Below are 16,358 nucleotides of genomic sequence, written 5' to 3'. Positions count from 1 at the left end.
GATATGAAGTAAAAACGTACACCATATTCCAAATTTAAATATTCACATTTTTTAAATAAATTAAATGCCAAACGTATTTTTTTCCATTATATAGCAAGCAAGGGGTCAGTCATTATAATGGGAGATTTTAATTTTCTAGGAATTGATTGGAATAATTTTTACCATAGTAATAGCAGAAAAGAGGAATTTTTGAAAGTAATTGGTGACTGTTTTTTAAATCAAATTGTAACTCAGGGTACTCGACAGGACGTGATTTTGGATCTAGTTTTCTGTGATATGGAAGGTTCTGTTCAGGGGTTATGTGTAGGGGAACACATTGGAGACAGTGACCATAACAGTATTAGGTTTGGGATTAAATTTGATACACACATAGAGAATTTTAGGTTTGTGCCCAATTTCAGAAATACTGATTTTGTGGCACTTAGGCAGAGATTGAAAGCAGTTTTTTCTTCTGGATTGGACAATAGCAATGTGAATCTTCAGTGGGCAGAGTTTAAGGGAAAGCTAGTGAAAACGGTTGGGGATCATGTTTCTTTTAGGAGAAAGGGTGTCAACACTAAAAGTTGGCCAATGTGGTTCTCCAGGGAAACTAAAGACGCTCTAAATTACAAGCAAGCTGCTTTTCATACGTTTAGAGAAACTGGTCACAGTGCAGATAGGCTCCAATATTGTAAGGCAAGGCGTAAATTTAAGTATTTGGTACGGATTCAGAAAAGAGAGTTGGAGCAAAGACTGGCAGATAACATAAACAGGAATCCCAAGAGGTTTTTTGCATACGCTAATTCGGGGAAAGTTCGAAATAGTCATATTGGGCCACTGGTTGGTGAGCACGGAATTTTAATTCAGGACGATAGTGATATTGCTAATGTTCTTAATAACTTTTTTCGAGTGTTTTTAACGATAACTATATCTCAACAGTTGACACCAACAAGACACAAGCTATAGTACAGCTTGAGGACTTTGTATTTTCCAGAGATGACGTTTTACTTCATTTGAAAAAAATTAAAGAGACTAAGGCTCCGGGACCTGATAATATTTATCCAAAAATTTTAGTTGAATGTGCGGCGGAATTAGCAGATGTAATCGTAAATATTTTCAATGCTTCTTATAACTCGGGGACAGTGCCAGAGGACTGGAAGCTGGCTAACATTACACCCCTCTTCAAGAAAGGGTCTAAAGATAGTGCTGGAAATTATAGACCTCTGAGTCTAACTTTGGTGGTTTGCAAAATTTTTGAAACATTGATAAAAAATAAGATAGTAAATTTTCTAGAGACTAATAATCTATTGACTAGTTTTCAGTACGGTTTCAGGAAAGGTAAATTTTGTGCAACTAATTTATTACATTTCTATGACAAAGTTACCATGGCTTTGGACAATAAGAAGCCTGTAGATGTTGTTTACATTGATTTTCAAAAAGCTTTCGATAAGGTACCGCATGTTGCTCTACTTAGCAAATTAGCTGATATAGGAATAGGAGGGAAAACTTTCATTTGGGTAAAAAACTGGCTGACCGGAAGGAAACAAAGAGTAGTTGTAAGGGGAAATTATTCTAATTGGAGTGAGGTCTTAAGCGGGGTTCCTCAAGGATCAGTGTTAAGGCCTGTTTTGTTCATTGTTTTTATGAACGATATTCACAAAAATATTTCTGGGAACATGAATTGTTTTGCTGATGATGTCAAAGTTATGGGGAAGAAAAGTAGTAGTAAATGTAGAAAATGAAGAACAAGCAAAACAGCTGCAAGAGGATCTAGATCATATTACGGAGTGGGCTGATAAATGGGGTATGGCTGTTAATGTTGGGAAATGTCAAGTGCTACATTTAGGGCATGGAAATAAGTGTACAAGTTATTATTTGCAAGGTTCAGTCAATAGTCAGGCAGACAAAGTTACTGATCTGGGGGTCTTAATAAGTCAGGGTTTAAAGTTTAGCCAACAGTGCAGCATTGCTAGTAAAAAGGCCAATAAGATGCTTGGGTTTATCAATAGATCTATTTCAAACAAATCTAAAGAAGTTCTTCTGCCCTTATATAGAAGTTTGGTAAGACCTCATTTGGAGTATGCTGTTCAGTTTTGGTCTCCTTATCTTAAGAAAGACATTAATGCATTGGAAAGGGTTCAAAGGCGAGCTACAAGGCTAATAAATGGACTTTCTCACTTAGACTATGATTCCAGGCTTAGAAGGCTAAAAATGTACAGTCTTGAGCAAAGAAGAGACCGAGGGGACATGATTCAGTTGTTTAAATTTATTAAAATGAAAGATGTTATGGGGCTGAAGTTTAACACTGAAAACAGGACAAGGGGTCATTGTTTTAAGCTATTTAAATCTCAGGCTAACATGGATGTTAGGAAAAATTATTATTTTAGCAGGGTAGTGGAACCTTGGAACAGTTTACCGGAAGAGGTGGTAATGAGCAAGGGAGTAGATAGTTTTAAGAGGGCCATTGATCTTCACTGGGGATTGTAAATTGACTAGGACCAGTCTAGCTGGGCCCAGAGCCTGTTGCTGGTCGTCACTTTTGTATTTGTGTATTTGTTTACAAAACCTCTTTCCAGATGTTAACTATATTTTCCCCCGAACACCAGAGCATAAAGGGGCTCAAAAGATATTTGCACAACAGCGCCAATCAGGCTCGGCGCAGCCCTAGTTGAAAGCATAAAATTTTGAAAGATTTCTATCTCAAAAATAAATTACTGAAATAGAATTAGTGTAGTAAGGAGAAATTCTAAAGCAATCTGAAAAAGTACATAATCCCAGGTACAGGTCCTATTAATGTTTTTTAAAAAAATAAATAAAAGTTTCCGCTTAACATAAAAATATGCATAAAATTAATTTATAGCTCATTTTAGACAAAAAAAAAAAATCTAAGCAACAAAATTAATCAATGGATAAATTTGATAAATCTACAGCAGCATTGAGTTAACTAAATTTAGGAGTGAAGATCATAATGCCAAAAAAGAGTTCACCTGAGAAGTAATATTATTCAAAGCTGAGTTTCAAAACTAGAAAAAACTATTTAAAAATCTAATGAAAGCAATTTATTTGTAAGCTTCAAAAGCAAACAGAAGGAAGTAAAAATTTTTTTTTCATTCATAATTAAAAATTAGCGTGGATTTGAAACTTAAATGAGTGTGTATGATCATTAAGAAATAGATCCCAAATGTATAATTATTAATGAGTATTTTAATTTAAATGAGTATTAGTATAAGTCATACATACTTCTCCTTCAAATCTTCTACAGTACTTTCTAATTCAACATTTATTTTTTTCAAATCAGTCACGCAATTTTCAGACTGAACTTTAATGTTATTTCCAAATTCTTCGAGTTCTTTACATTTTTCCTCAAGATCTTGAACTTTTGTTTTTTCTTGTAAATATTGAGTTTCAAAATCAAGTTTACTATTCTACAACATAGAAAAGATAATGTAAAACTAATTATTTAATATTTTAATGATTCTCAAAATTAAAAAAAAGTAAAAAGGCTCTTTAATGAAGAGGAATTCAAAAAAATTATTCATTGGCTCTTTTATATTTCGGACGATTTAGTACGTACAGTAGAATACCTTTATAATGCCGACCTATATAATGCAATTCTCTATAAACTGCACAACTTTTCAGAAGTAAACAATAGGGTTTGAAGCTTAAAAAATCCCTCTGTTTTGCTTTGCAAACATAAAAATTGTTAGGCAAAATAAATTCTGAAAGTTTTTCATCTTTCCATCTTAATTCAAAGCTTTTAAATTTAAAATTAGCAATCATAAACAGAAAATACCAGATGTCTCTTGCAAATGCAGCTGTTATGCAAACCATGAAGTTAGCAGAAGCGCAGGATAATTTACTTCCTTTTGATTGTGAAACATATTTATTTGTGAATGACTAACTGTAATATTAGTGCTTCCATACACACTGCAGTTCTGAAGTGCAAATATATAGATATATACTGAATATTAGTTTCAAAATTTTTGAGAAATGATCTATATAATGCAAAAACCAGTATAATGCAAAAGCTCTGGTCCCAAGGTTTGTGTTATAATGGTCTTCTACTGTATTATGACTTGAAAAATCAGGAAATTTTTAAATGCTTGATGTCAATCTTTTGGTTTTTCATTTTACTTTTTTAAAAATATTTTTTTCAATTAGCATTTATGTTTTAACTTACTTAGAGTACATAAAACAAATTAATGATTTGATGAAAAATACTCTTTTCCCTAAATTACATGATCTTTCTTTGTTATTGTGTTTTTTTTTTTTTTTTTTTTCACCAGATTAAAATAATATTTCTTAGCAAATGAGATGCGTCATTTGCAATGGATCCTTGGCTTTCAAACCCTACAATTTTATTTTGCCACTGCATTGTTATGAGAGCTGAAATGTTGACTAATTCATACAGTAATTTACAAGAGGTTGACATTAGATGTTCCTTGGGTGGCACATGTAAATAATTTATATTCTAAATAGTAAAATTACGTAGCATTTGTGTACCAAAATTAAAAAATATGCTTACTCCTAAGTAGTCAAAATATCTATATTTAAAAAAAAAAGGTTGGAAAAGTCAGGAAGTCTGATTGTATTGCACATGACAGTGGTATGGCGCCTGTTTGTGATACATAGATAAACAATCAAACCCTATAGTAATTACATGATTTGACTTTTCTTGAAAGAAACAATTATATAGTCCAACTGGCACTTTGAGTCATGGAAAATTTTTTTTTAAGCCCACTCAATGTTAGTGAATCTCCTATCTTAAACTGTTCTTTCATACTTGCAACTGTTTAAACATGCTTCTTTCAAGCTTCTGGTAAAGCTTGACTACGGATAGATGGCGGATGACCTTGAAGCGAAATAACATTTGTATCATTCGTAATAGGTAGACTCTGCCAGAAAGTACCAAATAATAAGAGGCACACTCTCGCTAATCCTATCTATTCCAAAATAATACCAAAAACACCTGATACAAATGATGTTTTTGCTTCATGGTCAAGCTATAATCCAATATTTAACTGAAATAGTTGCATTTTTTCCACCACAAAGCAGGTAATCTCTTAAATTGGCACATGTAGTTACTAGACCTAGACTTAGAACAATTTCTCACAAATTGCTGCACTGAATGTAACCCCCACCTCCTACATAGGAAGCCTTATCACTGGTTTCGTCACATGACCGAAAGAGGCAAACGGAGAGGAAATTTCTCAATGAAAATCACTTTATATATATGCCTCTTAAAGGACTCATGCTGTTATTTTGAGAAAAGTAGTTCTCCAAACATATTAACATATATCTTGGGGGGGGGGGATCCAAAGTCAACTCTCTTTCCTTCTTTAAATTGAGCAAATATATAAGAAAAAATGTACAAGATTACAATAACCAAAATTTTCAATAGATTGTACCATACCCACGTGATTTTTAAAGAGTCTTATTAGATACGAAAAATAATGTCTTAATTAATCAATATTAAAATAAAGTAAACATAAACAGGGATGTGCCGACCAAAACTCGCTTTTGAAGCAATCTTGGGAGCAGGAAAATGGTGAGTTTGGAGCAACTTGGAGTAGTAAAACGGTGAATTTGGAGCAGCCTGGAGCAACAAAATTGCAAATTTGGAGCAACTTGCAGCAGCAAAAATTTGAATTCTGCAACAATTTGGAGCAACTATGTATATTTCACACACAGAAACATGTATGACATGAAAAAATAATACAAAAGGAGATTAAAGATGCAAAAACACCAAAACTCCAACTACTAGTTGAAGCTCTCTTAATTACATTTATTGGTATAACTATTGTTATTTCTGCTATTTTTATTACAATTTTTTTAAGGCTAATATCTTTCACAAAAGACAAGTCCTGTCCTGCTTTGCCTTTTTCTCACACAGCCTCCGATTAAAATTTAGTTCACACATTTACTTTGCTTAAATTTACAATGCTTTAGCGCACATTTAAGTCATAGTGCTTTGATACCTATTTTTAAAATGTGTTTACTTTTATGCAGTTTATATACAGGCAATTAAATGATATAAGATATATATACAAAAACTCAAAAGTATATTCAAAAAGGCTAAAAAGAAAAGTAAAAAAAGAATGGCTAAATTTAAAACTTTACCTCAACAGTTTGTTTTGAGCTGAGATTTGTTGAACAAGTGAATTTTAAAAGAACTATTAATTTAACCTTTTTTTTTTTTGGTATGTGTTAAGTTATTTACTTATATTTGAACTTCTATATATTTTGGCATATAAGTTATATACTGAACTACTTGATTAACAAATCTGAAGATCAAGCAAAAGCAACCTCAAAACCTTTTATTTTTAACTGCCTAATATTTAATCACAAAATTATTAATGAAATTACAACGAAAAAAAAATGATTTTGAGAAATGATGTCATAAGAAATTGAATTTTAAAATACAAGTGAAAATAATATGAAAAATGTGAAGAAAAAAAATAAATGAGAAATGAAAATTTTAAGACAGGTTAAGAATATGGAAAAAATGTCTGAATCTGAAAAACTTGAAATGTTTGCATATTCATTACCAGAGCATTAGAATTCCCCCATTTTTGCTTTCTAAAATGCCTAAAACCAAAATTCGAAATCAATTTTCTGTCCATCTTATCTTGAGAAACCTAAGATTAAAAACTGGTGAACAGTATTAATTTTTACACATGACATTCGCTTAAGTCAATTTGGATGCAACTGGATTGACATTTTCGAGTGGGTGTGGCAAGAAGACGAATGTACAAGTCTTCATATACCGAAAACAAAAGATAACAAAGGCTGAAAATAATGATCAGTGCAAAATTTTTCTATTCAAAGGAACAGAATCACATAAAAAATTTAAATGATCCAGTTTTATAAAAGCGGAAGCAATCGGATTTTGAAATGCACAAAAAATCGGGACTAAGTCAAAAAATCGTAAAAACAAGCTCCAAATGCATAAACTTGATGATGTTTTACCAAAACTGCCAAATATACTAAAGGAACTGCAACATTATGGGCAAAATTGCAGTTTTGGCGCAAGTTTGTTCGATTTTGGCACAGAAAATTCCATTTAGCGGTCTTTTGGAGCAATATGACGCAGGATTGGCGATTGGCGCAGTTTGGCGCAGCTGGCACATCCCTGCATAAATGAAAAACTTAAATTTTAATTACTATAGACTCATATTTAAACAGGAACAACATACTTTAAATTTTCCCATATACTATTGTAGAAGGGTTCACATACTTAGTAATGCAATAGCTAAAACAATAAAGTATTTTAAAAAACCTTTTAAATTGAATATGAAATGCGTTCTGCATAAATATGAAAATATACATGTAAATTATGTAAATCATGCGTTACTATCTACAACACAAAGTAATCACATAAATATTATGCAAAACCAAAAACAAGTTTTAAGTGAAATATTTTTTCTTGTTTACTTTCCCTTGGCAACAATAGTTTCACCTTTCCCAATCAATTAAAACAAGTTTGTAGCTTTATTCTTACAAATTTTTATGAATTTAGTAACTGCGTTCAATTAAAGTTATTGAAATGACGACAAAAAATTTAGTGATGTGATTTTTTTTTAATGCAAAATGTAAAAAAATGTCTAAAATGTTGGAGTTCTTTAGATATTTCTTTCATTGCAAAAATGCAATTTGCGAGAAAGAACAAGCCATTGATGGCTTGAAAAAGAAAAAAAAATCTTACCTGTTCTTATGTTGTAATAAATTTATTATATCCAATATAGATTATTAAAATTCAAAGATTTTTATTTCTTTTTTATTCTTCTTTACAGTGTAAGATTACTAAAATGCCTTTATATTTGCATAGTTAATTTAACTATAAAAAGGAATTTTACTAAATCCACGAGTGAACTCTGCTGTACAGTAGTATTAGTGAGGAAAAAAAGGCAAAGAATTGGAAACTTAATTTGAGATTGGTGCACGCGTTGGCGAGTGTTGAAGGCGCTGAACAGGCAAATAAGGATTTCGCTCATTTGCCATCATATGGATAGTTCATTTAAGGTAACCATTTCGGTGACCTTCTGTTATATAGGTTGTGGTGATGTAGCTCTGCTGTCATGTCAGCATCTAATGTCTCTAAAAAAAAGATCAATGAAGTCCATTCTAACAGCTTTTCAATCCTCATCTATAGTTCATACATTCCGTTTTTGTACCCGACACATTTAACTTGCTTCAAAACTAGCATACTCTAGTATCTAAATCCCGCATTTGTGTGCACCCCATGTATAAAAAACATACATCAGACGGAATCTATTTCACTGTCATTCTCCAAAATTAATTACACTAATCTCAACAAACCCACAAGAATACATGTTACATATACTTTTCTTTACTAAATAAAAACACCCAATTTTTAATAGATAAGTTCTAATATAATGAGGGTTTTTTTTAAACTGTTTCAGATGTAAATAAAAACAAAGGAATACTTTTAACTTTTCAAATGTAACAAAAAATGCAATTCTTTAAACATAAACAATGCAACTTGTATAAATAAATTATGATAAAATACAAAAATGCACGACTTGAGAAAGCAAAAAATATCACCTCTGTTATTCTTAGCTTATGTTCAAATTCATTCATCTTTTGCAAACGGAACTCACTTAATTTCTCTTGTTCGGAAATTTTCTTGCAAAGTTCATCTAAAACACAATTTCACACAAATTATTGGTTGGTTGGTATTGGAATTTTTTTCTATGGTGCAAGAGCCTTGATTGGCTATACTGTGCAAACAATAGTTTTGAAGAAGCAAAAGAGAGAAGAGGTGCCACAGAAATGTAAAATTACAATTATTAAATAAAATATAATTATAAAAGAACTATCATAAAAGAATGCTTGAGAATAAAATATAAATGGCTAAAACAGTGGTTCCCAACCTTTTTTTGGCCCATCGCCCCTTTCGGAAGTTAAGTTACACCAATCGCCCCCCACGTTCTTCCCTTAAAACACAAATTAGATGGTGCTGATTTTAGTGAAGATTAATGTTACTGAACGCCTAATTTTAGTTTAAAACTTCAAAAAGTGCATGATAAAGCAATAATTAGCTTTAAAACAGAATTTTTTTTCTTAACCCGTTCCCCTCCCTCCAAAAAAAGAAAAAACGTAATTTGAAGTGCTTTAATTAACCAACATCATTTACATACTTAGCAAAAATAAGAATACTACATTTTTCAGTAACATGCTTTTTTTTTTAAATTGAAATCCGGAAAAAATTGAAAAATTTAACTGCTAAGATTTGTTCTTTTTTACCTTTTTAATGGCTGCCTTGTGCTTGATGAAACTCCGTTAAAGCTTTGATGTCTGGCTTTATATTAGTGAGATTTAATCTGAGGTCCACTTTGAGGCAGATGTCTAATCTATTTCTTTGCTTCGTGAGAAGCTGCACTACAGAGCTAAATCCTCTTTCAACTAAATATGTTGAGGGGAATGAGATGAGGAGCTGTTCAACTTTTTTCCAAAGTTGTGAGTAAGTACCCATAAGCTTCACCCAGGAAAGTTCGTAACCGTATTGCTTGAAAGTAATTTTTGATTCACAATCAAATTTCAAATCCATAAACTCTGTCTGCAAAGAGTTTTCCAGTTCATCCACATCTTCAAAATTAAATGAGTCTAAAATCCAGTCAGGAATTTATAAGTTGATTAAATCTGCAAACCTTGATTCCATGTTCTTTTTTAACTGATCAAGGTGATCAATAAAAATTAAATTTTTTTCTTCAGGAAGTTCATCATTCACGATTAAACTTTTTTTTAAGAGTCGGAAACAGGATAAATTCTTTACGGCCAATATTTGCCTTGTGGATTTTGAATTTGGCAATGAATGCTGAAATTATGCTTTTTGCCTTGATGAGGTTCATCTTGTTTCCTTGAAGTTTAATGTTGACTTTGTTCATTTTTTTTTAAAATATATGTAAGATACACAAGTTCCAATTTGCGCTGTTTCAAATTCTCACTTAAAGCAGGATCATGCAAGTTGAGAAACTCAGCTACACAGTCGAATAATTCAAAGAAACGGCACAAAGAGTTTCCTTTGGAAAGCCATCTCACAGACGTATGTAAAAGCAAGCGTTCGAATTTTTCATCATTTTAATGCAAAGCTCTCGAAACAGGCGATCATTGAAAGAATTAGCTTTGATCTTGTTAATACCAGTAATGACTAATTGTAAAGTTTCATGTAAAACACCACTCAATTTTTTTTGCAGCCAAGTGTTGACGATGAATGACACAATGGATGGTAATCACTTCTGGCACTTCTTTTTTAAGGTGTGCAAGAAACCCAATATGACGACCCGCCATGGCAGGTGCACCATCTGCTGTTCAAGCACTTACATTTGTCAATGGAATTTCTTTTTCTTCAAAATGATCCTTCACCATTTAAAAAATTGACGATCTCTTTGTATCAGTAATCAAAGTTCTGACGAACAACATTTCCTCAGTTATTTCTTTCAGCTCATTAATAAACCCCACGTAAACTAATAAAATAGCTCTGTTATCTGTCATAGTTGATTCATCAGTCTGTAGTGTAAATTTACTTTGTTTCAAAACATTTATGAGTTTGCACTCAACGTCAGCAGCCATTTCATTTATTCTCCTGGAAACTGTGTTGTTACTCAGGGGGAGAGGTTGACTTATCTTTTTACTGGAGCTCTCACCAAGCAAAATTTCAACTTTTTTTTTTTTTGGCAGCTGGTGTAATAAGAGATTCGCCAATCGTATGAGGCTTACCACATTTTGCTGTCAATAGAGACACTTTGTACGAAGCAAGAAGCCCTTTGTCAAGATCTGTTGCTTGTCTTCTAAGTAATTCACCCACCTTTGGCCGTTTATCCGCTTTTGTTTTGAGGTCTTGAAAATAACTAAGAGGTTTACTTACTTTGTCACCATGTTTTCTTGACAAATGCTCTTTCATTCGCAAGGGCTTCATCGTGTCATTGCTAGAAAATGTTTTATCGCACAAAAGACAATGCGGAAACTGCACATTTTGCGGTGAAGTGACAAAACCAAATTGTAAATACTCTGCTGAATACTGCCGCACTTCTTTTTCGAATTCATATCGAACTTCCACACTACGAAACATGCTCAATTGAACAGAAATTCACTAAATTAAATCAAACAACAGAAACTACGTAAGGAGGTTTATGCGCTGATTGCAAGATTCTGAATGACAACTGATAAGTTAATGCAAAAATCCATTCCTACACATATCCATCCACTTTTCAGGCGTTAAATATATGTTGGCACCAACGGTCAGACAGTGCTTACAAGATTTTTTTTCTTCCTCGTGAAAACAGCAATAGAATAAAAAATATTATTTTTCGCTTTTGGGATTTTTTTTATCCGAACAGATTTGATTGAGCTGTAAATCATACATGCCTTATTTTCTGGGAACGACTTTCTTTGATTTGACGTATCATATGCTTGGTTCGGTATTACACAACATAGGTATTCTGAAAGATATTTCTGAATTGTGTACCGATTTGTTTTTAATAAATATAGTTTTTGAAAGGTCAAGAATTTCCCATTACCAAGTATCCAAATACCGGTCGCCCCCCTATCGCCCCCTAGAAGAGTTCGATCGCCCCTTTGGTGGTGATCGCTCACAGGTTGGGAATCACTGGGCTAAAAGGTTATGAAGATCAATTACCTATATCATGGATTGATTTCTGTAGTTTTATGCTCTTATCTTCATTTTCATGAACAAGCTTCTTTATTTCACTCTCTCTTACTCGAAGAATCTCACATAATGATTCCTCCTATTTATAGAAGATATAATTAATCTTGAGAATTTAGCAGTAAACAAGCTGATCTGTGTGCCACATGACTTTTTTAGGCCAATTTTTGATAATAGTGCCTTGGAGTAAGCAAGGAAACATTTTAAATGTTTTCACCCCATAGTTTGTAGAAACCGGTGCAAAAAAAGTGTTTTACTGAGATAAATTTCCCCAATATCGGCAATTTTAATGTGATTCAATGGATATCTTTCTAAATATCTCAAATGATGCCAAATTGAAACCAGATTCAAAAAATAATTTTTTCCCGTCAAATTTGTCACTAACTCGGCAATATATTGCCAAATTATAACATCACTGGAGTTTGCATTGAAATTAACACTGATTTTTCTCAAAAAGGTGAAAAAGACTCTTTTGGAGTATCCAAATGTAACCAAAAGGAAAGGTGCACAACTAGACCCAGCTAAGAGTCTAAATACCAAATTTCAACTTTGTACAGCATTCCATTTTTGAGTTATGCACAGGGCTGGATTTAGACTTAACGGGTCCTAAGCTGTTTCAGGTATGGGCTCCCTTTTGTAATTTGAATAACGTTTGCTCTCAGTGGTGTAAGAGGCATTTTTTAAATTTTTTCCCCCTTTACTATGTTTGTCTCTTTTCTCTGATACATACAGCAATACTTTTACTTGAAAAATAGATATAAAATTCTGCATTTTGAAGCCTTGTAAGATGTAGTTGGTACTGCAAAAATATCAGTACAGAAATAGGCAAACAAAACTTTTTTTTAAGTTATACACTCTTTCGCAAATTAAGATAATGCACAGTAAAACTTGTTTTTGATTTGACAAATCATCGACAGCAGTTGACAGAAAGAGCGTGGGAAGAGAAAAGACAATGCATTGTTACTTGCTTACATTGGCTTTTGGTACAATTAGTTTTTAATCACCCCTCTAACCCACCGACAAATACAACAATGATTTAATTATAAAATGATCAATTGCAGAAAATGCTTTAAAAGAAATGGTGTACAGATTTAGAAAATAGGTAACAAGAGAGTAACATACTGCCCATTTGAACAATTCATAATTTATACAATTGATAAGAAATAAAATTGAAGCCCAACTTTGCTTCAGATTTTCAAAGACTTATCTAATAATTTTCAAGGAATCTAGAAAAATTCAATTTATTTAACTCACTTCATTTGTACTTTTTAGTCTTTGATATTTTAGTACTTGATTTTAAATTATATGCTCCTGTTCGAACTTAGTAAGAAACAGCTGTTTTAAGTTTAAAAGAGAAAAAAACTACAGATTTGACGACAACTTTGCTTCAGTTGCAAGGGGGGCAGAAAACAAAAAGGAATAGAGGTAGTGTTTTTTTCCCCTTGCTAAACAGATTGACAATACGCAGATGAAGTAAGTTAAAAGCAAGAAATATCAAAAGAATTTCCAAAAAATACTGAATTCGGAATTATATAAATAGAAAGATATGAAACATTGTGAGTCACAAAAATTTGTAATATGGTTCAGAAACGTAAGACCATGGTTTTAAATTTTTGGTGCAGAATAAAGCAAGGAGCTGAATTTGACATATACTGGCATTCCTTCTAGCTACCCTCTCCCATTTGTGGCTTGTAGCCGCACTTTTCCAAATTTTCAAGGTTTTCAAGCACTAGAAAATAAAATTTATTTTGTCAAGTACTTTTCTTTTTTCTTTTCTTGGAACAAATCATACTAATTTCCGGGAGTTGGAGGCTCATAGCAAAGCGGGGGCCCTAAGCTATAGCTTGCTTACCTTGTAAGTAAATCCAGGCCGGATTATGCAAGATACGTACACGCAGGGGCGGCATTTCAGCATTTCATTTGGGGGGTCGAGATTCTTAAATATGTACTACCACAGTGCGGTACCAAGCACACATTAGCTAACAGGAAGTGGTCATAAAATCGATTTAATATGAATAAAAATTAGTGTTTAGAAATAATTAAATTTTGATTCACTTTCTAATAAGTTATACAAAAGATCTCGATACTTAAGTTTTTATACCTTTTGGAAAAGTTTTAATGCATGATTTTTGAAATTCGGAATAGCAGGGAATCGTGTTACTAATCTATCAGTGCCCAGTGCCGTGCTGTTTTGCCAGTACAGCTAAATATAAAAGATGGTGGAAAAGCTCATGCCCTTTAGCATGTATGACTTCGTTTGAATATTTTTCCCATTGTGCTTCGAAAATAATTTTCTAACCTCCTGAGACATAAAAAATCTTTCTCTATTAGCTGAGATAATTGAAGTAACTAAGTGATGTATGAAAACACTTTTTATATCTTGCTCTTCAAAATCACCCAGGGCAACTTCAAAAATTGTGAGCTGCTTAATTTTTCATCAGTGAATAATCTAGTCTCGTCGGCGCTCTCAGCTTCAATGAGATGTCATCTGCCTTCAGCTCTGTTATTCACTATTCAAGACTGATGAGTCCTTAACAAGGACGAAACTGCAGTCTCTGGATATGATAACCAGTCTGTCGCTATATTGCTTGTAATTTTTCATGCCTCGTGCTAAAAATTTTACTCATAACTGAAACATTTTATTTTTCGTTTCAAAAATCCAATCCAGATAATACAGAGCCAACCATACAGAAAAATAATTATCATTAAATCTTGTGTTAATTTCATTCGAAACTGAATCTATTACTTCATACAAAATTTCACATCATCATGTGGATTTTTGTCTTTTTTTTTATTTTTTAAGTTTCACGCTTGATTGAAAAACACATCTAAGTAAAATCTGTTTTCTGTTTCAATTGTAAATTGAACTATGGTAGTGTGGTGCACAGATCAGTTGTAGATTGAACTGTGGCTTGAATAGTTCGAAAATTAAGGGTAACGGATTGAAGATGTTTTTATAGAGTAAAGTATTTTTCAAAAACTTTCCTCAGTACAAAAAAAATTGAATAAAAGTTCAAACGAAGTCGCTAAAAGGCATGAGCTTTTTCATCATTGAAAGAATCGTTTTGTAATAATTCTTCCAGTCGCAAATCACTGCTTTGAAGTTATAGATAAATATTTTTATGGTTTTAACTCTTGAAGACCATTTTGTGTCACTCCGAGCTTGCATAATTATACGCATAACAGGTATTTGTTGATACGTTTTTTTTTTTAATTCAATAATCACATGCATTTTTAAGAAGTTTTTTTGAGAGCATATAATGCATTGAGCAGCTGAAACGTGTTTCTAGCAGAAGAAAGCGGTGGACACTCATTAAATAAATATACATTAAAAAATGAGCGTAAAGTGAATGTAAAATATCAAGAAATTTTCTTGTGAAAACCATGCAGCCACATCACTTTGCACGAGCCTCTCATATTGGACATACCATCGTTACACTGAGCACACAAGTATGAAATATTTAGCCTATATGAGAAAATGTCTTCTTTAGTTAATAAAATTAACCATGGTTCTCTATCAGTTTTCTATGTTCTGAAAAGGCCAGAAAATGCTTCAAGAATTACTAAGTCATTATCCAAATAACGAAAAACACTTTTTATAGTCTGGGAATGTGTCGAGTTTCATCAAATAGTTACTGAGAACCAGCGAGATTTCTTTTAATGAACATTGATTTCCGACTTACATAAATTGAATTCACCCATTTTCTATCATTTAACGCAAAAAATTTGGGGGTGCGACCGCCCCCTCTTGACCCCCCTATTTGCCGCCCCTGCGTACACGCATACATACATCAGGGTTGCCACAAAAGTTCAAGAATGAAATTCCCTGACATTTCCAGGTTTTCCAGGTGGTTTTGAGAAAAATTCCAGGTTATCAATCTCCACCTTCATCTTGCAACATTAATATATACATCTCAAATTTTGATAAAATTTACCTCATTTTCAAACTTTAGAAACAATGGCTACCCAATTTAATTTATTCAAGCTGAAAAAAATCAAAAATATGTACTAAGGGTGGTTCAATTTTTTTTTCTCTCTCGGCTCGAGTCCAAGACACCCCTTATTTTTTTTAGACTTACTAATAGTATTGTGCTGTAAAAGTTTTAGCTTCTTGCTCAAATTTTAGGAGGGTGCTCAATGACCCCTCCATTTAACATTAGCTCTAGCATAGAAAAAGTCAAATTTAGAAACATTTAATTTCCCCAGCTGTTTTTTTTTTTATGTAAGTAATTATTTTATTGCAATGAATATGCATATAACTCATGTAGATTATAGTATGTAACATTGTTTATTCAGTTCAATGAATTTTTTTAACCCCCTCCTCATACTTATGAAGTTTGAGGGAGGGGGTCGAGCACCCTCTTCCAGTTGGAATAGGAAGTTAAAATTCCTCCAGTATTTTACTATCCACAAGTCTAAAAACATTGAGTGGTGTCCTGTTTTCTAGGAGAAACCTTTTTTTTTAAGTGTATTTTTGAACTTCCCCGAATGTACTAACACAAGTGAAGCAAATCACTGTAATAAACAATTTATGTAAATGTAGCATATCTAATTTTCAATAGCGAGGAGCCACTGCCTTACATCAAGTAAAAGAACTGCAGAATTAGCAATTGTGACATCTGTATCACAAAAATAAAGTTAATTGCTAAAATAATCTGAACTAAAACTTATGAAACCTAAACTTTTTCAATTA

At 32.6% G+C, this 16,358-nt stretch overlaps 1 protein-coding gene across 1 annotated transcript in view; it reads right to left on the bottom strand.

Annotated features, from left to right (window-relative positions):
* LOC129226697 (uncharacterized) overlaps positions 1–16,358 on the bottom strand; it is a 133,906-nt gene that overhangs the window by 87,914 nt on the left and 29,634 nt on the right. The window contains exons 10-12 of the mRNA XM_054861326.1: positions 11,639–11,747; positions 8,545–8,639; positions 3,220–3,404 (exon numbers count right to left, since the gene is read on the bottom strand). Of these exons, the coding sequence (XP_054717301.1) occupies positions 3,220–3,404; positions 8,545–8,639; positions 11,639–11,747 (389 nt within the window). The remainder of the gene's footprint in view (positions 1–3,219; positions 3,405–8,544; positions 8,640–11,638; positions 11,748–16,358) is intronic.

This window comes from Uloborus diversus, chromosome 7 (genome assembly GCF_026930045.1).
Source record: "Uloborus diversus isolate 005 chromosome 7, Udiv.v.3.1, whole genome shotgun sequence".
In the NCBI taxonomy this organism is placed as follows: Eukaryota; Metazoa; Arthropoda; class Arachnida; order Araneae; family Uloboridae; genus Uloborus; species Uloborus diversus.
The sequence above is the reverse complement of the archived record's forward strand: the minus strand, read 5'-3'. Positions and strand labels throughout refer to the sequence as shown.